The sequence below is a fragment of the Acanthochromis polyacanthus genome, chromosome 11 (genome assembly GCF_021347895.1).
Source record: "Acanthochromis polyacanthus isolate Apoly-LR-REF ecotype Palm Island chromosome 11, KAUST_Apoly_ChrSc, whole genome shotgun sequence".
NCBI classification, from domain to species: Eukaryota; Metazoa; Chordata; class Actinopteri; family Pomacentridae; genus Acanthochromis; species Acanthochromis polyacanthus.
In genome coordinates, this window is record NC_067123.1 from 27,714,245 (window position 1) to 27,736,208 (window position 21,964).

Here is a 21,964-nt window from a genome sequence, read left to right on the forward strand (position 1 = left end):
CAGGAATATCTCACCTTATGATGTGAAAGAAATCAGTCTAAAGTGTGAAACCTCTCCAACAAGGTTTATAAGATTTAACAGATAACTTTTAAAATGGCTAATTAATAATCTACTGAACGTTAATACGCAGTCTTAATGTGCACATACAAATGTTAATCAAGTTATGGTATTCAGGTCTGCAGTAACAGGTTGTTGTAACAGAATGGAGTCAGAGAGAGTTTTTGCAATCAGGAAACCTGAAAGTTCTTCCTTTTTTATAAGCAGTGATCAAGCATTAGTGGATCATTTATTAACCTGATAAGCATATGCTTTATTTAAAGAAAACAAATCTTCGTTCTCGCAGGGACAGAAAGCAAAATCAACCCACCCACTCGTCCATCCATCCATCCTGGTGACAGATGATGAGCCTGCTGCTGCGCTTACAATGAAACCCAGTGAAGAGGCGTAAAAGCGAAACAGTCAGAGGAAGGTGATAGCAAGAGCTGGCCGAAATTTAAATGGTGTAAGTCAGTGACACGTTGTGATTAGGATTTAGATTTAACCACAGCAGCAGCGGCGGCGGAGAAGGAGGAGGAGGAGCAGACGACAATGTGAAATTTCCTGAACGCAAGCGCACATCAGCTGTAGCGGAGATGTGAGGAGTGTTGGCGGGGAAGGTCTGGAAGGTGTGTCGGTCACTGCTGTCTCCCCCCTTCTGTCGCCTCCCCCTCAGTGAGTGTGAGAAAGACGGAGGGCTGAGAGAGAGAGAGAGAGAGAGAGAGAGAGAGAGAGAGAAGTTTCCTCTCCGCTCTTGGCACACGTTCGCCGATCGTTCACTCCACGCGATGGCACGTCAGTGTCCGCGCTGCCGCTTCTCGGAGCTCCGCTGCTTTCATGACAACTGACAGATCCCAAAAAAGAGGAAAAAGTGTCACCATGGCTGAATTTGGAGACAACAAGAGCGCCGTGGGTCCACCGGTTGCTGGCTGGAAAGCTGCGTCAGGAGGAGCGGGGATGAGCCTGGAGACGCACCGAGGAGAGCATGTCTCCAACGGAAACTGCAGCTTGCCAGACGCTGTCAAGAGGCTCCAAAACGAGTCCAGCTGCGAATCTCCAACGTGGGAGAGCACGGGTTCAGACGCCAAAACGATCCCTCGACGCAGCAGTCTGATCAAGGTAGGCCATTGTTTTCATCGGGTTAAAAAAGAGAGCTCATCTGGCTTTTTAATTTGAAAACATGTAACCTGTAACGACTCTAGTATAGACCCTACAACCCTGCAATCCTACCACATGTGATGAAAAAAATGGCATGAAGTTCAATGTAATCTGCTGAAGGCAAGGAAAGTAAGAAATCACCACCATGAAATACAACAAAGTCAGTAGAAAACCACTACCCAGTCATGCATATAGATGCCTTATCACAGATCTCCTCCAACATTGCTGGATATAATCAACCTGCAACCTGAAGATAAACTGTTAGTCCACTGTGACACTGTCTTCTGTCAACTTCGCCTCCTTCTGTGTCTAAGTGCACAATGTTCATCTCACCTCATGTGTCAGCTCTGTTGAGGAAGTCCTGAGTGGCGGCATTTTGTGCCTTAAGATGCACATCCTGTGACTCATTGGAGATGACAGTAAGTGCTGTCTTGCACCCCATCACTGCAAATCAGTAGAAACTGACATGATTTCAGATTTCTTTTCAGTGTGTCGTTCAGGGTGGATGGGTGCTGCTGTGGTTGCAGCCAGGCAATGTCACCTATTATCAGTCCAACAGCCCGAGTGAGGAGGTGGGGGAACTAATAAGTGAAACCACCTGAATGAGGAATTGCATTTACTCCGCCCTCTGTGTCACAGCTGAATACCCCCTGTCCAATTAACCCTACTGCCTACACTCATCTGAATTCACATGTTGAATCCACACAGATATCTCACTTAGGCACGAGCCATGCTGCCTTAAACGGATCTTAAAATACTGCCATATCAATCAGGTCTAATCGATAACTCTTCCCCCTGACTTTGTCCTTTTATGGTTTCGGCCTCTACGCATGTGGGAGGTCTTGTATTGATCCCTTGTTGCTGCTTGTCTCCAGAGCTACGGCCTGCCAAGACATGATTATTTGAACATGCCATCGTTTGTGTAAGATTGGCTCCAATTCAGCAAGACAGGAAGTCGACCGGTTGGCCAATTTCCTCGCACAGTTCATGCTGCAATATTGCTATTAACTCACAAGCAGTTGGTGATGACAAGTCACTTTCTCTGCAGCGCTCCCTTTCACTGGAACACACACACAAACAGACAAATGTTTCTCACCTCCTTGCCCACACACAGGCCTCTTTCTTCTGTTATTTCCCACAGTGCAGCCAGCTTGACACAGAGGATTTAATAACTGACTGTTTGCTTGCAAGAAGTTCTGGCGTTTCATTCTGGGTCAGAAGTAAGGCCTGCTGAGGGCCGTGCCTGATTACATGTAGTGCCATGTTTGATGTGTGATGTTTAATGACTGTCTCACCCTGGCTTTTACTTTTAAAGAGCGGTGATGCAGGATAGCGTGGGAAAAACACACGGTACGCTTGACATGCTTCCTTTGTGCTGAAGTAGGAATTAGCATGCCTTGGTGATGTGATGCTTTGTTTGGTTATTGTTCAGTGGACACATTTAGCCAAGAACGCTCGCTGTCCAATGAACAACAAAGCAAGGCAGTGCGCATATGTTTGTGCTTTCATCATAAACGTGCTTGTGTTTTGAATCATAAACTCCTGAGGATTTCGGTGGATGGAGCTCAGTCTAAGAACCAAGGAGTTCTGAATCCATCTGTCAACATAACAGCATGGGTATTTTTTCCTTTTTGCTGGACTACCCCTATGGCTGAACTCAGGATTCCACATAATAGGAGTCTTGGTGGTGTGACGGTAGATAAACAGGAAACATGACATTCCAGACCGGTTTTAACAGGAGTCAGGGATTTATGTCCAGTGTATGTGTATGCATGTGTTTCTGTTCTTGCAATAACTGTATTTCTGCAGTATGTACTTCATGCTGTCATCTCATTTATTCTGTCTCACTCTCGTGTGCGTGAGGGAGACGTAGAAGCCGGTGGCCGCTGAGTTTATGTCTGTTTCAAGTTCATCTCGATGTAGATAGCAATCAGATGCTTTCTTTCTCTCGTTCTTAAATAGAAACACATAAACACATGCGCAGACAGACACACACACACTTGCACAGACCTGCCTTCTAGTAAAGCACAGCTAGGTACAACAAATACCTGCCTTCCAGTGATCTCATTACTCATGACAACACACACTCGAAGACATTCAGAAAAAAAAATGTTGCTGCATGTTTACAGTGCCTATAAAAAGTATTCACACCCCCAGGAAGTTTTGCCTTTTAATTACTTTTTTAATATTAAATTGTGGCCTAAATAATGCAACTTTTTTTTGACAAATGTCAAAGTGAAAACAGATTTCTACAAAATAATGCCAATTATCTACAGATATAAAACCTAAATTCAGTGTTCACCCTCTTCTCAAGTCACTATTTAGCAGATGCAGCATTGGCTACAATTACAGCATTGAGGCTTGGACATTCAGACACTCTGCTCTTCCAGTCTGCTTTGCAAAGCTGCTCAAGCTCTGTCAGGTTGCGCCTGAGTGAACCACCCTTTTCAAGTTCAGTCACAAATTTTCAATTAGATTGAGGTCTGGGCTCTGACTCAGCCACTCCAGAACATTCACCTTGATGCTAAAATGTTACCGTTTAGCTTTGGCTGTATGCATCACATCACCTTCCAGAGTTTCCCGTTGCTTTGCTACGTTTATTTTACCCTCTACTTTAACAAGCATTTCAGGGCCTGCTGCAGAGAAAGATCCCGACATCATGATGCTGCCACCACCATGCTTCACAGTAGGGATGATGTGAGTCATAGTCTGATGGCCAGTTATCTCAAGTCTGGTCCTATCAGATCAAAAATCCTTCTTAAAGTTGACTTCAGATTCTCCCACCTGAAATTGGTGATCTCAAGTCAAGATTTAATGTGAGCTTTTTCAACAGAGGCTTTCCTTTTTTTTCTTTTTGACTGTGAAGAACCCAAGCAGCAGTGGCTGTATGCATAGTCTCTCCATTCTCAGCTGCTGAAGCTTCTAACTTCTTCAGAGGAGTCATAGCTGTCTTGGTGGCCATTTTCTTGCGCGATCACTCAGTTTTTGAGGATGGCCTGCTTTAGGCAGATGTACGCATGTACTGTATTCCCTCCATTTCTTAATGAAACAACTGTACTCCAAGTGACAGTTAACGACTTGGAAATTTTCCTGTCCCCATCCCCTGACTTATGCTTTTCAATAACCTTGTCATAGAGGTGTTTGGAGTGTTATTTTGTCTTCATGGTGTAGTTATAGCCAGTAATAGCGATTTACTGGTAATTGGACGTTACAGATACATGTGTCTTTATTCTACACTCTGCTTATGCGAGTGTGTATCAGTGCATGTTGCCATCCTAGGAAAATCTCCAAATCCTAGATTTTTTTCCCCCAAGAACAATGCATTACTACAAAAGTTCCTTGGTTTGATAATTTCCAATTCATGCAGAAGCTTATCGAAATACTTTAAATTGCTTGACATTTTGGGATTCATACCTTTTCTTGTTTATAGTTAGATGAGGAAGTCATTGCCACTCACATATATGTCTATAATTATGGTTTTCAAGCCCAGATATACAGACTGAGTGATAATCTAAAATGCATGACCGCTCCATTGAGAGGATTAAGTGGCTTTCCTATGCTGTGGGAGACATCTTGCTGTCACAAGGGGAGAGTCAATGCAAATAATCACAAAGTTGTTCTGAAGCCTTCTGACCTTTACCATATGAAGAAACATTTCATTTCTGACAAGAGTGGTCTTTTCCAGGATGACAGTGCACCCATACATGGGGTCATTAAGCTGCAGATTGGAAGATAGCAGGGTGAGATCTTCTCCTCCAGCTTTCCACAAGACAATGAGTTCGCAGTCTCAAAATCTCAAGCAGTTTCTTTATGCAATTCTATATATCTTATTTGTGCTTTGTACCCTCATCAATATGCGTATGTGTTCTTTCAGTCAGCGGGAGCAACATTAGCCAGAGGCGTTAGCACACAGCTGGCGAGGATAGCTGTTGGAGTCAGAGCAGCCCTGAGCACCTCCTTTAGATCAAATCACATCTTTAGTCTGCTTCATATCACTTCAGATTGCGCAAGCATGGCTCTGCATGGCGCAAGAAGTGGCCCAACCTTCTCACTGATTGTAATGGAGCCACAGTAAAATCTACTACTCGAAGCTCCAAGCAGAGCTGGTGATTGAACTGCTGCACATATACGCCACATTCATAACATATATACACCCTTGCATGTGCATTGATATGCGAGCATGGATGTCTGAGTTCGTGCCTTGTTAGTGAGCCTCCACAAAGTCGTCACTGAGGCATGTCGAAACCCCACTCGGCAATTTGGATGCTACATTGATGTCTGTAATTGGCATCCAACTCAAGTCTTCGACTGCCTGTTCTTGGTTTCAGTGGCCCCGCCGTCTTCGGTAAATGCAGCTGTGACGTTTGTCAGCTGAACTTGTGGTTAGCTCTCTGACAAGATGACCTTTTTCAAGTCAACCTTTTACTTGTTTCATTCGGTGTGGCGTGTGTGTTTGATTGTGCGCATGTTTGTGTGTATGCGTGCTTGTGTGCACATGGGACTTCAAAGGTTTGAAGCGTAAAAGAGCATCTGCTGCTCTACTTGCCACGAGGGCAGGGGTTTGTGGGTAGAGTGAACAGTTGACTTACTGTGAATGCTCATCACATTTTTTGTTGAGCATTATTCCTACACACTGAGCTACCGACAGAAGGACTTGACCACACACCACTTCATCTGCTCTATTTTTCTCTAATTTCCTTGAGTGTTTAGCGGCCACAGACATACTAACCGCATCAACACACATATGTCATCATGTGTATTAACATCATTGTATATGATATGCCTGCAATAATGCATGAAGAGTTGTCCTGAATAGTGCAGCAGCTACCAAATACTAGATCAAAATCTAAGCACATCGCCCTTTTCTTACTTGGACTAATTCATATTTTCCAGAGAAGAAAAGGCATTGACATATATACAAAGCTTCAACAAACATGTCTGCATATGTTTGCTACAGTCCAACATTCACAGTGATTTGTAGTTTTGTTTATGGCTATGTCAAGAGTTTAAGTATATGTTCATTCTGTCTGCTTTTTACCTCAACTAGCTCCAGAAGGAAATATCTGTCTTAAAGACTCTTCAGAAGTACACAATGAACATGAAAATATGAATTTTCTGCGAGCTGAGCAAAGAAGTTACCCATCCCTCGAGTCAGTTGGGGGCTGAATGAGTAGGAGGAAGGCCAATTGAAAAAGAATAGCTCAGTACGGCTCATTATAACAGGTATACAAAAGGAACCAGTACTGGTTCATTTATGTGACTTTGAACTGAAATTTGTGATCTACGAACATGAATTAGCTTATTTTAACTTGTGTTAAATGAATTCTGAGGTCCTCGGAAGTGCAGACTTGCACTGCAATGCTTTCTGCACACAGCTCATTGTAAGAAATACAAAAATGCATAATTTGGATGTATGAAAACAAGGAACAAATGTTAAGTTAAGCCATTTGACTGTTATTATAGTTGTTACTATCAAGAATATTACTAATTTTTCAATCTTGGGAAACACTGGTTGAGATTTTCCACTATATTCTGAGATTTTATAGATCAAACAACTCAGACATTATTTGTGAAACAAATCAACCAATTGATCAACAGTGAGAAATTTAGTTACAGCTTTTGATTGATTCACACGCACCTATGTCAGTGCCATTAGTGAGAATTAACTGGTAGTGAAGCCCAAAACATCACCGTTGTTGCTATGGTTACCTGCAGTATGGCCTATAGTTTGTTTAGAGATTCAGAACAGTGGATACACGATTGGCTGAAACTGTGCTGCTGTATATGGTTTCAGTGCCTAATGCAGGTGTTCATTAGATCAACCCAACTCATGTGAACTCAAGTGAACCCAGCAGTTTTTTAAATTATAAATTTCTCGTAGAGAACACTTGTAGATGCTTCTATTTCTTAAGACCATACTTCATCTCGCATTTCACAGTAAATCACCTCCAAACCCCCTCTGGTGGTGCCGTGCTTCAGGGTGAGAGGCTCTTGGAATAAACTATGCCATTAAGCATCCATCATCTGCTGTCAAACACACAAGGCCACAGGGAAGACTGCTCATGCTCTACCTCTATTCTTTATTGCCTCGCACCCAACGACCATCTTTCTTTCTTGTTCTGTCTTAATTAGCGGATCAAAGACAACACCCACTAATGACCTATATCGCCATTCTGCTGACTCTGAGAAGCTGTAATTAGTGATACATGTTTGTTGCATCCATTGAAACATATGCTCACATACATCATGCCATGTATGCATGCAAGCTGCCTAATGAAGGCACTAGGCCATGCCGGTGGCTACAGAAGAATACCAAGTGCAAAGGCTCCGTGATTGTCCGCACTAAACGTAGATAGTAATCAGGCAAACAGCATCTGTATTTATTTCTCCTCTTGCTTCCTCAACTGTAACTCAACTTTCTTATCTGTTTTATCTATTTCCTCTCAAGTTTGAACTTTCTGTGATGTGACTCTCTCATCTTGTGTGTCCTTCTCTGATAACTGCATCTGTGCTCCGCCACCCAGCCCTTCCATTTTCTCTCACTCTCCATCCGTCCCCACATTTGTCCATCTGTTCAATCAGTGTAGATGTCCTAATCTCATAGTCACACAATCATCCAAATTTATTCGCCGTAATCTTTTGTGTAGTTCCACCAAATGAAAAGTTGCAGATAAAAATGTGTCTGTAAAAGCCCTGTTTTCTAATGGATATTTTTTTACATTTTGTAATTTAGTTTAACTTTAAACTGCTATAATTAAAATTTATATATTACCAATGATCAAATCACAATGTGTGGGCTGGCAAAGGTGACAAAATAAATCACCAGCTCTGCACTGCAAGAAAATTATGAGAATAATTTTAATATCTTTCAGGGGTTTTTTTGTTTCTGTTTTGCAGTCAGCACCTTTACTACTTTGCTTCTCACATCTCCCCAGAGTTATTTTTGCTCATGTTTTAAGCTTTTTACAACAAAGAAGCACTTAAAATCTACCATATGTTCTGTGTTCAGTACTGAAAACAAAGTAAAAGTCAAGCTGGTCAACACTGTGGAGGATTTAGCTGATATTAAAGTCAGATATTCCTATCTGGGGTTGGTGGAGACCAAAAATAGAGCTTAAAGTAGGATGAACATAGGTCTTTAAGTGCATATAAATATGATCCCCACCAAATTTGAGTGTTGCTCCATATGTAATAGATGTGTAAAGAGGTGTTAACACTTTTACCGCATCAACTTTTCCCAGTTTAAGCATTAAAGATCTCCTGATCCAGTTAGAATCTTGGAGACATCCCAGGTCAGCTGGTTCTGGGTTACAGGTTTTGCCAAGAGTCAAAACTAAGCATGTTGAGGCTGCTTTTGTTTCCATACTGCTCAAATGTGGTACAAACAGCCAGAGGATCTAAGACTTGAAACAATGTCGACTACTTTCTAATCCAAGTTCAAGATTTATCTGTGTACCACTGACTTCGATTAATTTTCTCTTAAACCAAATTTATTCATTAATTTGTATTATTGTTTTTCGTGTGTCTTTTGTCTGTTGGCTTCTATTATTTTCATGATTTGCTTCTTGTGCTTTTGTTTGTGTACTTGCCTTTGGGCAGGAAAACTGCACCATAAATAAAATAGCCTTGCCAAAACATGAGTTAATGCGAAGATATGAGACATGTGAATCACCTCATTACACATTTATTCAGCATATATATTTGCAAATAATGTTTGAAGAGACAGTTTGACAGATTTCAGGACCTACTGTATCTCTTTATCAGGTGTTGAACTGTGTCAAATCTATAAAAAGAACCATTGCGATGTCAGTAATTAGAGGTGATGAGGTTTTTGCACAAGATTTTCTCAGTCTTTCTCTTCTCTGTTGTCACTTCACTCTCAGTGGAACCACAGGAAATGCTCTGTGATGGCCTGACAGGCTGCTTCCTGTTTTGAAGCGCAGTGGTGGTTTTGGAGACTCATCTCGCTCTGTGTGAGAAAACAACACAAGACCTTTGTGACGGAGACGTACAGTACAGCGATTACGCGAAAATGGAATTGGAATCTTATCAGCGGACGGAGGCTGAACTCGTTTTGTTTTCCTACGTTTGCAGTCTGTTTCAACAGTGTGCGCCTTTTTTTTGCAGAGAAAAATCAATACATTTAGGTTTGCATTTTATTCAGGTGTTTATCTACTGCCATGTTAATGTGTGCCCTCTAGTTTTATCTTGTCAGGGTAATTTATTCAGAGTCTCCGGTGACGTCAGGCTGTGTTTGAACTCTGTCTCTCTTTACATCAGTAATTTATGTGGTGTGCTAACAGCGGTGAACATGCAGGACAGCTTCCACATGAGATAATTGAATCCAAACTAGTGGGCATGCCTCAGGACGAATCCAGCTTGTGACAGTTGCACAGCATATGAGCTTTATTAGCCTTTAAAGGAAAGCATCCGTTGCTTCAACGGGATTTCTGCCCATTGCTTGTCTATTAATCAACAATGACATGTTTGCTGTTTGCCACATAGTGCCAGAATGTCAGTGGAGACCATGTTATTTATGTGGAGTTTCTTAACTGGATAGTCTGTGCACAGCAATTGCTGCTGATACAGCCACAGAGGGACTATTACCGGTAATGTCACACACACAGGAAGAGATATAGATTGAGGCCAGCATTAATCTCCTGCGCCTGTCACTGCACTGCATGAAAGAAAAGGGAAAATATGAATGATAGGGCGGTACAGTACGCTGCAGTGTAAAGGTGAATCTGTCTGTGTTTGTGCTTGCTGCATCTCAGTCTGGGTCTCTGGGGAATTTCCTGTGAGCTTTCAAAAACATTTCAAATTTACTGTAACCAGAAAGAAGCTCTTTTCGTATTTTCTCCTTGCTGGTGAGACCAGAGTTGCATTAGAGTCTTTCTATTTGAAGTAGAGTTAAATTTGAAGGTGTTGCTGCAGCACACCGAAGGTTGCAGGTTTTTAATAAGAGCACAAAATCAATTAGCTCAGTTACAAGTCGTTGGTGTTTTAATGCGTTAATGTGTTGCCTGTTTTACAAAAAAACCCTTTTAAAGGCTAAAACTGACACAATCCTTTATTTTCTCGCTCTTGCTGCTGTTGATTGAAAAGAGGGTCTATCACACCCTAAGGCACCAGGAGTATTTTTAGAGCACTCCTCTCATCACACTGCTTCATAAAACTTGTTGCAATTGCGATTGGTTCTGTGAGGATTTGTGATGGTTGGATCCTCTCCCTTCCATCTGAGGGAAACATCTCCATCCTCTCCTCTTTCACATATTCATTCATATGCTTTACATGAAATGCAGCGTGGGTCTTTTTTTTTTCTTTTTCTCTCTTTTATCCCTTTCTGTCTTTCATATCCCCCAGATTTCTTTCATATGAAGGATTCCCTGCGCTCTTCTCTCATAAAAGACACAAGTGCTCTTGAGGTTTGTGTGAAGTCTTATTTGAATGAAATCAGAGTTATGCTGACGACTAGAGATTAATCAAACACTGTAAAACCTGTATAAACATGAAAATGTTAATTAGCTCACTGGTGATAGATTAGACTTGTGAAATACCCCCAAAACAATATGGTGTGGTGAAGAGCTTTGCGTGTTTGTTTGCCACAAATCAACAGGCTGCTGGGGTTGATTTTCCACTACTTTTTCTAAAATTTACTTTGATTTATTCTAAACAACTTTCAGAGATAAACCAGAATCTTTCAGCTGGCTGTACATTGCATTTGTATTACATATTTTTTGACAGAAAATTGAAAAGCTAAAATGATAGGCTGGCTAACTACTAATTACTCAGTGAATATCAAGTATAATAATTGATCATTTTGTCTTCTTGCAAGCACCATTTGCTGCTTTTTCCAGCTTCTCAGATGTGATGATTTGCTGCTTTGCTTTGATATGCATTCGTATAAATTACATAATATCTCCAGGCTTAGTGAGACTAAACAATTTGAAGATGCCAGTTTAGGTTTTGACAAGTTATCAGTCGAGCCTGACCAGTAAATCAGCCGATATTGGACTTTCACAGATCTATCAGTATTGGTATATACTGTGTATCTGTTGTTCATTATGTGCTGATATTAAACCATCTTTTGTTTGTTTGTTTTTGTACGAAGTGTAGTATAGAAATGAGATGCTTGAGGCCATTTAGAAGTGGTGTCACCAACACTCAGCACTGTCTGCAGCACATGTAGCAGAGTATGTATGACAGGCAGTGGTGTGGAGTCAAGTATTGACTCAGTTGTGAAATACATGGCTGGAAAGTTAACAACAATGGCGCCATCATTTACATTTGCCATTCTTAAAATTTATGCTGTCATTCCTTCCGAAATCCAGTATCAGTCAGGCTGTAGTTATTAGGGGGTACGACAAAATATTGATAGGGCAATATATTATATCACTTCCCATTGTGTTACATTATTGATGCACTGGTGCCAGATATTATTAATGTTTCAATTAAAACATGCAGGCAGTACTTCATGACTACTCGTGGTGGCGCTTATCAAATAAATGAGGGTAAATTGAACAAAGCGAGAGAAGAAGAAGAGACTCACAGGGGGAAGAAGGAGGGCAGCAGAGGAGAGCAAATCAGGGAGCCAATAAATTGTCTTCACACATTATTAAACATGAATAATAATCATAATACACACAGTCAGAGGAGAATGCAGTGAAAAAATACATTATCCCCGTTTTTTCCTAGAGTTACGCTTATGTGGTAATATGTTGTAGATGATTGTCAGGTTTCACAGAAATGCTGTATCATGCTGCCATTGTTTTACAATTAGGTATGACTAATCAATCAGTAAACTGAAGAAAAAATAAGCTGTACAATATTCTAGGATGAGAATATGTATTTAATTTAACAGTTACAGCACTAAAATGTTGTATTTGTGACTGTTATATTGCATCTCCTTGCTTGTAATATGCACCAGTATGTGGGTGTTTGCGTCGTCTGTCTCTCCTTGGGATTAAATCAACTATAATTGTGTTATCCTGCTTATCCTACCTCAGATTAGCTCCAATGAAGTCTTTGATTTGATTTTATCAGGACTAATATATCCATAATTGAATAACTTTGCCCACATATATGCTCGTATCTGTTAGTACAGGGTTCTCTGTGGGGGTGACATCTGATTGGTCAATAAATCAGATGGATGAGCGGCGATGGTGAGCTCAGATAAACTGATTGGGTTTGCCAGAATCTTTGTGGAGGAGCAGAATTAGAATGCTGCTGCCTGCTGCCTCTGTCTGCTCAGGTATGATTAATGGTGTAATGGTGAAGGGCAAGGGCGAGCAAAGGCTTTTAGCATGCTATCAGGAAAAACAATAACAGATTGGAAGTGGAGGCTCTACATGGTAGACCAAATAATCTGTGTCTATGTATGGTTACATAAGCTGATGTGGCTTTTAATCCTCTGAGATCCATTCTGAACTAGAAAAGCGTTTGTCATGCTGAAGCAAAGAATATTCTCCAGCGGGTTCACTATCTGCCCATTGCTGCTTCTCTCTTTCAACTCATTTTTTCCTTTCTTATTACACCCCCTCCTCTTCTCTTTATCTGTCCCGTCATTTCATCCGTCCCTCCCTCCTTTTCAGGACGGATCACGTGCTGGTCGGGAGAGGAAGAAGACAGTGTCCTTCAGCAGCAGTCTGTCAGAGAAGAAGATCAGCAGTGCTGCCGATTGTATCCACTCCATGGTGGGTCAGCTACAGTGTGAACCTTTACATAAAATATAGGCTTTGCATACCTGTACATGAAATATTTAACATCCTGTACATACATCAAGGGGTTCTGGTAGATGAAAGGCCTGTCAAACATTCAGCAGAACTTTCTGTGAAGTAAAGTGAAGAGGTTTATACTGAGAGTCAGGGGATGACAGCTTCATCCACGTCTTGTTTCCAGGTTGAGGGGAGTGAGCTGAAGAAGATCCGACCCAACTCCCGTGTTTACCAGCGTTACTATCTTCTCGATGCAGGTCTGCAGGCTCTCTGCTGGGAGCCGTCCAAGAAGGAGTCAGACAAAGCTCGCATCTCTCTCGCCTCTATACGTGAGGTCAGTGTCCAAGCAAAAAAACCTTCTAATCTACCCTCCCTGGTTTTTGCTCTGTGAATGACCTCACTAAGTCCTTTAGACCACAGTGATGGACATTTTTGCAGCCCTGAATTGTATAAAAGACAACATTTGATCTGTTTTTTTTGTATCTGACATGCTTTCTTTTTTTTGTGCAACTCTTGTAATCAAATTGTAGGTACGGACAGGTCGTAACACAGAAACCTTCCGCACCAGTGGAGTTTATGAACAAATATCAGAGGACTGTGCATTCTCCATCATCTATGGAGACATATATGAGAGCCTGGACCTGGTGGCAAACTCTGCTGAAGTGGCCAACATTTGGGTTACTGGCCTGAGGTACGACACCGCAAGAAATGGAAGTGGTCTTACACTGTACACTCTGTAAAATATATATACGACATGTTCCATAAGCACATTACACTCAGTTTTAGGTGAAGAATCCTTTAATCTTTATCTTGTTTTTTTATTTACACTTTATCATTAACACACCAAAGCAGAACCACAAGTACAACAAGATGAGAGGCCAATATTCATGGATTATCTTCTTTGTTACATAAAGCATTGTAGGTCAAGGCATTCTATTGTTATTTGAAAGAACTAGTTCAAACATAAATTGAAATTATGTCATTTTCACGTCACCATGTAATTCAAAAGTTTGGTAAAGCAAACCATCAGAGATATTACAGGTTGGCTTAAAGGCCCCCTCCGGTAAAAGTCTTTCTTTTTTTTACCCTGCAACATGTCCATGTAGTGTTTTCTAAGATATACACAGAAGTATGCAATATCACCTCGATGCCAAAGGATTCTGAAATGCATCACTTCACAGCAATTGCACTACTTCTAAGTTGAACAGTAGGGTGTTTGCTCGTATGTACTTTAAAGACTAACAGTTTTGATTTGCGATATTTAAAATACAGGGACCCCAGTAGGAACGTGATGGAACAAAGTCAGTAGTCTTTTCATTATCAAATTCACATCTTGAACGTTTCCAGTGCTTTGTATGCCCACCTTTATTCCTGATGTCAGGCAGCCATGTTTGTGTGTTTTTTTTTTCAGATACTCTCTGATGGAGAGTTGTGTTGCTCAACCTTTTTTCTTTAAACTACTCCAACGGTATTCTATTGAATTCAAGTCAGGCTGTACACTGACATTCTGTACATCATTGTGCAAGTAGCAACCTGTCGATGGCATCATTTTAGAAGGCCTGCTGCTGAGACTCTGATTAGTAGCACTAAGTCTCATTCTATATCTCCTGATCTCAGCTGCGATTCTGTTTTGACAGAGTTTTAGTTGGCCACTAATCTTTCTATATCTTTTTCCATCTTTGCAAAGTCCCACAGTCTCATATTTCATGCACTTTCATGACAATTGAAATGGATTATTTTATGTAACTTTGACACACAGCGATGAGTTTTGTTGGTTTCATCAACGAATAGAGAGGATCTTTCATGTCTGCCCTCGCTACAACATGCATGTTGAGGAATTGGTTCCTAAATGTCTCATATTGCTGACATGTACTGTATTTCATCAATATTTTAGTCAGGTAAGTTTTATTTATGAGGACAGAGTCTTCACTGGTGTCCTCACTGACATCAAGGTGAACAAGTAATGACGGAAATTTAATTTGTGCTTGAAGTAAGATTCGGTCATGCAAGGAAGGTTAAGCAACTCCAGCTAATCTGTGAAGGTCTTTGATGCCAGTCCAAAAAATATATCCTGTGTCCTATGCTTTGCTTTTCCCCTGCTATTGATTGTACTGAGACGAACAGTGAGATTTTGTTGGGTTGATTTCTTTGTGTAGTCCTTCAAGTTGTCTTTGTTATGAAGCGCTGTGCCAGTAAACGTGGTTTGACTGTAAAATGATTCTACTGCTGCAGTTATTGTACTTTAAATTTTAGGCACTGTGCAAGACGGCTGAAATGAAAATAGAAGTGTCTGTGATGCAGTTTTACAACAACAATGTTCTGTCCTATTCCATCGGCCTTGTCCATTCATCTCTCATCTGTCTCCAGGTATCTGATGCAGTATGGGAAACATGCCCTTGACATGCTCGCCAGCAGTCAGGACAGCCTTCGTCTTGGCTGGCTGGAGCAGTTGTTTTCCTCTGCTGCTGATTTCGACAGACATGATGACGTCGAGGAAGGGATTCGCTTGCAGTCAGCCATAAAGTTGATACAAAGTGTGAACCCTGGGGTGAGCAGTGGAAAAGTGGAGCACAGGTTTAAAGAGCTTCAAAGAGTCAGGGAGAGGATGTGTGGGCTCACAATAGATAACGGGTCTGGATTTAAAGACCACAGTGAAAACAAAAAGCTCACAGGAAGAAACGACAGAGTCACCAAGCAGGAGTTCATTGAGGCCTTTCACGACTTTTGCACACGTCCAGAGATCTACTTCCTGTTGGTGCAGTTCTCGAGCAACAAGGAGTTCCTGGACACCAAAGACCTGATGAGGTTCATCGAGGCTGAGCAGGGCATGGCTCAAGTGGGTAACACACTACTTCACACTATCAAGTCAAGTGTTTCCATTGTGGATAATCTTTTTCTCTCACTCTGCCTTTTAGGTGAGTGAGGAAACCAGCATGAAACTCATCCAGTCCCATGAGCCATCAGAGGAGGGTCGGCAGCAAGGATTCATGTCCTTGGACGGCTTCACCAGCTACCTCACTTCAGCAGAGTGCCACCTCTTTGACCGGGAGCACGCCATTGTGTGCCAGGACATGTCCCAGCCTTTGTCCCACTACTACATCAACTCCTCCCACAACACCTACCTCATTGAGGACCAGTTTCGAGGTCCATCCGATATTTCTGGTTACATCCGTGCTCTGAAGATGGGCTGCCGATGTGTGGAGGTGGACGTCTGGGACGGCCCTGATGAGGAGCCGGTGGTGTGTACTGGGCACACCCTTTCCCCACCACTGTCCCTACGTTGTGTGTTAGAGGCAATTGGAAGATTCGCATTTGTTGCGTCTGATTATCCGTTAATTCTGTGCATTGAGAACCACTGTTCCCTCCCACAGCAGAAAGTGCTGTTGCAACATCTAGTGAGGATATTTGGGGAGAGGCTGTACACAGATCTCCCCCATGATGGGGCCCCGTACCTGCCATCGCCGCATGCTCTCAGGCATCGCATCCTGCTAAAGGGTAAAAAACTGGGTTCAGGTTCTAATGGGGAGGATGGGGATGTAAGTGAAGAGGATGAAGGAGCAGAAATGTGCCAAAGGATTAAAGCAGCCAACAGTGGAGGGGCAGCTCCTGGAACAAATGAGAAGGACATGGTACAGAAAAGTTTCGCCTACACAATCGTCTCTCAGTCTATTCCCCTTCATCCTCCTCCCAAACGTTTCATGCTGTTAAAAGAGCTCTCTGGCTTAGTAACTCTTTGTTGCTCTGTTCGCTTCATTGATTTTCCAACATCATCCAAAAGCCAAAAACCCTGGGAACTGTGTTCTTTTCATGAGTCTCTGGCTGTGCGTCTCGCTGGTGAGAACCCCGGTGACTTTGTCAATCACAACAAGCATTTCCTGTCACGAGTGTATCCCAACCCTATGCGTATTGACTCGAGCAACATGAACCCCCAGGACCTCTGGAAGTGTGGTTGCCAGATTGTATCAATGAATTTTCAGACAGCTGGACTGATGATGGACCTGAACACGGCCTGGTTCAGACAGAACGGAAGCTGTGGTTACGTTCTGCGGCCGGCCATCATGCGGCAGGAGGTGTCTTATTTCAGCGCCGACACCAGAGACACGGTGCCTGGTGTCTCCCCACAGCTGCTCCATGTCAAGGTACGGTGGAGTACCAAGTACACCATAATAAATATAGACTTTGCTATGGGAATAAGCTGAAGTTGCTCTAAAACTTAAAGAGTAATTACTTTTCTTTGAACCTGGCCATCTTTCTCTTGGGTAATAACATCTCAGAACTTGGAAAAAAATGCTATAAAGAAGTCAAATCATCAAACAGATTTTAACCCTCTGAACCCCAAAACCCACAGACAGGTTTGAAAGGTGTGTTTTTTTTTTTTTTAAATGCCAAAATTGCACTATTTATTATAGAAAGAAGCAGCAAAATTAGACAAAATCATTAGAATTTCAGCTTCCCGGTGGTCCTTGAACTACTCAGTTGTGACAAGATGTTTCATTACAAAACGTATCCAAAACAAAAAAATAAAAATGATTTCTTTGCTCTAATCTGATTCTTCTATGAGCACTTTTTTGTACATGTCGATTCCATGTTTTAATTTTTTTTTCTAAAATTAACAAAGAAATTCAACTTTCATTTTTCTTTTCTGTGACCTATGGCATTAGAATTGTGTTCTACTGCACAGAAGACATTTATGAGTTTTCTCTTCTCATAGTCGTGATTGTGCTGTTTCCATAAAGGTACAGGCCTATATATTACAGTGAAAAACAAACCCACAGTGAGTTACAATGTGACCAGAGGAGGAAACGCCCAGAAACTGCTTGGGGTTGAGAAAGATAAAACGTCCTCCAGCTTAGCGAGGCTGATTTAAAAGAACAAACAAAAGTGAAAATACATTTTGATTGAGCTTGCTTTCACTTTTACTTCCAGATGAAGTTTTTTCAGATAATTTGGCTTAAGTGGAGGCTTGTTCAGTGGCTTGTCGGATCAGTTGAATGTTCATTTCATGCCTTGCTAGACTCAGTTGTAGTAATATCATTCATTTCCTGGACATCAACGGTTATTTGGGTGAGTAAAATATTATCACAACTCATAAAGTTAATGGTCAAAACTATAAAAATAGGGCCAAACTTGGATTAAACTGATAATATGAATCCTCTACAATTATGAGTGTGTTCTGAAAACCCAGCAGTGTATAAATAGCAGTTCTCCTTCTCCCAGGTGATTAGCGGCCAGAATCTGCCCAAGCCACGAGGTTCTGGAGCCAAAGGGGATGTGGTGGATCCATATGTGTATGTGGAGATTCACGGCATCCCAGCTGACTGCACAGAGCGCCGCACGAGAACTGTGACCCAGAATGGGGACAACCCTATCTTTGATGAGAGCTTCGAGTTCCAGATTAACTTGCCAGAGCTCGCCATGGTTCGCTTTGTGGTGCTGGATGACGACTACATAGGAGATGAATTCATAGGTAAGAATCAAGACAACCTCAAGGCAATTTATATTTTAATGTGGTGCATCAGTTTCATACACAAGATTTCTGTACCACCCCTTGCAGGTCAGTACACCATACCTCTGGAGTGCCTCCAGCCGGGCTACCGACATGTTCCCCTCCAGTCTTTAACGGGAGAGGAGCTTCCTCACGCCAAGCTGTTCGTCCATGTGGCCCTCACCAATCGAAGAGGAGGAGGAAAGCCTCATAAAAGAGGTCTGTCAGTGCGGAAGGCCCGAAAGGGGCGGGACTACACGGCTCTGAGGGATTTAGGAGTTCGGGTTGTGGATGAGGTTTTCAAGATGGCTTCTCCACTGCTGAGAGAAGCCACAGACCTGAGAGGAAACATGCAGGTGAGATAAATAATTTGCATGTTAGCACTCCATTTTTAACTGGCACATATGTAATGTCCAACCAAAGATATGTATATTATCCAGCTATAAAAACAACAGTGATGATTTTTTTCACTCTCTTTTTTTGTTAATAGTTGAACTAACCTTTAAGGGCCAGGCAGCAATTTGGTCTGTGTGTGTTTGTGTCAACCAGCACCACTAAATCAGTAATTATATGTTCTATCAGTGTGGTGAGACTGTTGTTATCCACATCACTGGATTTCTTCCATTTCGTTCCAAACTACTACAACAGCAAAATTGCAGGAGAGAAATCAATAGTGAAACAAAAGACAAATCCCTGTGTTGCAGGAGTCGTCTTTTGTGTCTTTTTTTTTTTGCTTACTTGTGCACATTTGTGTGCATAAAGACAGAGTGAAGAAAAGATTTCATAAATTTGATGTTCTTTTTGTTCTGATATCATTTAGAGTCTTTGTAGTGTATTTTCCTCAGGATGAAAATATTAAAAAGAGCAGAAAGAGGTAAATCTGGTGGTTTCATTTGTGTATCCTCCTTTATTTTTGTTGTTAAACAGAACTCAGTAGCAGTGTTCAGGGAGCTGTGTGGGGTGTCGGCTGTGGCTAACCTCATGCAGTGTGTGCTGGCTCTGAGCTCCAGAGTATCGGGACCGGAAGGCTCGCCTTTACTGCTGTTTGACCTCCGAGACCACTACCCCACCCTGGAGCCCCAGGGGCAGCTGCCTGATGTCCTTCGCCGAGTCGTCTCTACCTATGAAATGGTGAGGAAGGAAGAGACCTGACAGTTAACCCTCTGAACTCCAAGCAGCTTCTGGGTGTTTCTTATTCCTGTCACATTTCGACTCATTTTTTCACCGCAGTGTAAAGTCCTGCATCTCTATGGAAACAGCACAACTGTGACTAGAAGTAGACAAAACTCAAAAATGTCTTCTGTGCAGTATAACAACATTGTATTTGTTGTACACCACAAAAAAGAAAACAGAAATTCTTAAATGATTTACTTTACAAAAAAATAAAGGGATGCTTTATATAAATACATCCTGCAGTTCAATCCAGCTGAAAAAAATTCCTGAATGTTTGTAACCAGACTGTTGGTTGTGGAGTGCAAATGCAAGAGTTTTTTTCTTTTTTTGCTTTAGTTTTAGATGTGGCATTTAAGTGACTTTGATGAAATATCACGATTTTAAGTTTTCCAACAGAATGACATGTAACAGATGAATAGTTCAAAGACAGTTGGAGAGTTGAAATCTGACAGTTCTTTCTGTTTTTACAGCCTTGAGCTCTGACGACTATTGTAATTTTCCTAAAGGTAACATTTCTTTCGAACCCACCGAGTGTTTTGGGATTCAGAAGGTGAATATTCTTATTGTTTTGCACCAGATAAAAGAGTTGGCATGGCTCATAAATCTGAATGTCATCAAAAGAAAGGAAAGATCAAACAAAAGCAACAGATCAGTCAGTCACCTCCCATCTCCTGACTGCTTCCCCTCCCAAACAAATGCTTTCCTTTTTAGCCAATCTGCCCCGAAACACAAATGAGCTCTCATTGTTATGTAGCGAACAACATCCTCATTTGTTCTGGCCTTAAGTCTCGTAAACACACCAGCGACATCCTCACCTTGGCCTGAAGCCAAAGTGTGTTTCCACCCAAATAAACTGCAGCGCTTCATTGACCGAGGAGAAAGTTATTTAACAGACTTAATTTATATAATGATGCCTAAAAATAAATCCAGCCATCGAGAAAAAACTCCCCTCGAGGAAATAAACAAAGACAGAGAATGAGGACGAGAGAGAGAAAAAAAAGAGGAGCAGAGGGGTCAATTGGTCTGTTAGTGGACTCCTCAGTCTGTCAATGAGTCGAGAGAATCAGTGAGTTTGAGTGGATTTATGCTGCTCAGTCTTTGTGTCTGTCCTCACTTTCATATTTCACATTCAAATTATTTCCCTTCGGTGTCTGTCCCCGTCTTTCAGTGCTCTCCCCTTTCCTTCTTTCACTCATTAATCTTTTTTCAGTTCCTGCCTCCTCTTTCTCCCTCTGGATCTAGTTGGACTGTGGCTGTCCGACATAACTGGGTTTGTACAGCTGTAGACCAGAATCAGTCGAATTGTAGCCTGTCTTGCAATGTTAAAAAGCGGCGAAAAACATTACATCTCTTTTTTGTCATCTGTCTGGCTGCAGCAATATTTTTTAAATTGATATTTGCTCAAAGTGCACTTGTTCATGTTTCATATCAGATATTCCCCCGGAATCTCTTCGGCAGGATGATGGACAGCCACTGTGAATTGCAAATTTGGCAACACAGTCCAGACAGCATATGTGATGTGTGTGTGTGAGTGTATGTGTATTGTGAATGAAGGAGGGGAGACATTCAGGTTTTTGGCCAGAAACTGGCTCGAGTGGAGATAAATGGATCTGTTTGTAGCCCTGTTAAGTTATGATTAAGGTTTTGGTGTGTAAACCGTGACACTTTAATTTAACTACAGTTGTTTGTCATTTCTATGCAACTGGAATCTGCATATGCCAGTGACTATTTGTGCATTATTCTGTAAGTAAGAATGTGCACATGTGCTTGTTTGTGTTGTCTGTGTGTGTGCACGTTTCGATACCAGCCAAGCGGATCAGAGGAGAAAAAGCTCACAGTGGTGCTGAATACCATTAGCATAGATTTGAATGTTGTTCGGCTAAATGGATTCCACAACTCGATCCTAATGCCTGGAGGGAGCAAACAACAGAGACAGGAAATGGGAATGAGAGTGTGTCTGGATGTGTGCGTCTTGTTCAACTGGATCTGGTCATTGTAGTGTTCTGTAGTTAATCCCTTATTTGTTGAATAGCATTTTATTATTATTATTTTTTTTATATCCACTGAGAGGTCAAGTCCCAGCAGGATTTGTGAGAGGAGGTGCAGAATTAATCAGGCAGAAGCAACTCGTGTCACATGTGTGTGAGTGTGTGTGTGTGTTTTGTGTGGTCATTACTGTAAAAGAGCTGTCACATTAGTCTCTGTGAGTGCCTTCACATGCACACTTCCTATGTCAGAATTACCATAATTTTTACAGCCAACATGTGCAGAAGACTGTAATAATATGTGCATTAAAATCAGAAAAATTCACGTGATTTAAACCCATCTGCTCTCACCCTTTAATCTGTAGCATATTGAGTTGTTTTTTTGTCCCCCCTCCCCAGAGAATAAAACTGAT

At 41.7% G+C, this 21,964-nt stretch overlaps 1 protein-coding gene across 2 annotated transcripts in view; it reads left to right on the forward strand.

Moving 5' to 3' along the window:
- The first annotated feature begins 314 nt into the window (after positions 1-314).
- The window catches only part of LOC110955562 (inactive phospholipase C-like protein 2), a 34,779-nt gene continuing 13,129 nt past the window's right edge, over positions 315-21,964 (forward strand). The window contains exons 1-10 of one of the 2 annotated variants that reach the window (XM_051956236.1): positions 1,063-1,155; positions 10,558-10,619; positions 12,786-12,887; positions 13,093-13,242; positions 13,439-13,599; positions 15,276-15,744; positions 15,824-17,047; positions 18,126-18,375; positions 18,463-18,749; positions 19,321-19,524. In XM_051956236.1, the coding sequence (XP_051812196.1) occupies positions 10,569-10,619; positions 12,786-12,887; positions 13,093-13,242; positions 13,439-13,599; positions 15,276-15,744; positions 15,824-17,047; positions 18,126-18,375; positions 18,463-18,749; positions 19,321-19,524 (2,898 nt within the window). In that variant the 5' untranslated portion in view covers positions 1,063-1,155; positions 10,558-10,568. Of the gene's footprint in view, positions 1,156-10,557; positions 10,620-12,785; positions 12,888-13,092; positions 13,243-13,438; positions 13,600-15,275; positions 15,745-15,823; positions 17,048-18,125; positions 18,376-18,462; positions 18,750-19,320; positions 19,525-21,964 lie in introns of both variants that reach the window. The other variant, XM_022200610.2, reaches the window with a different exon arrangement.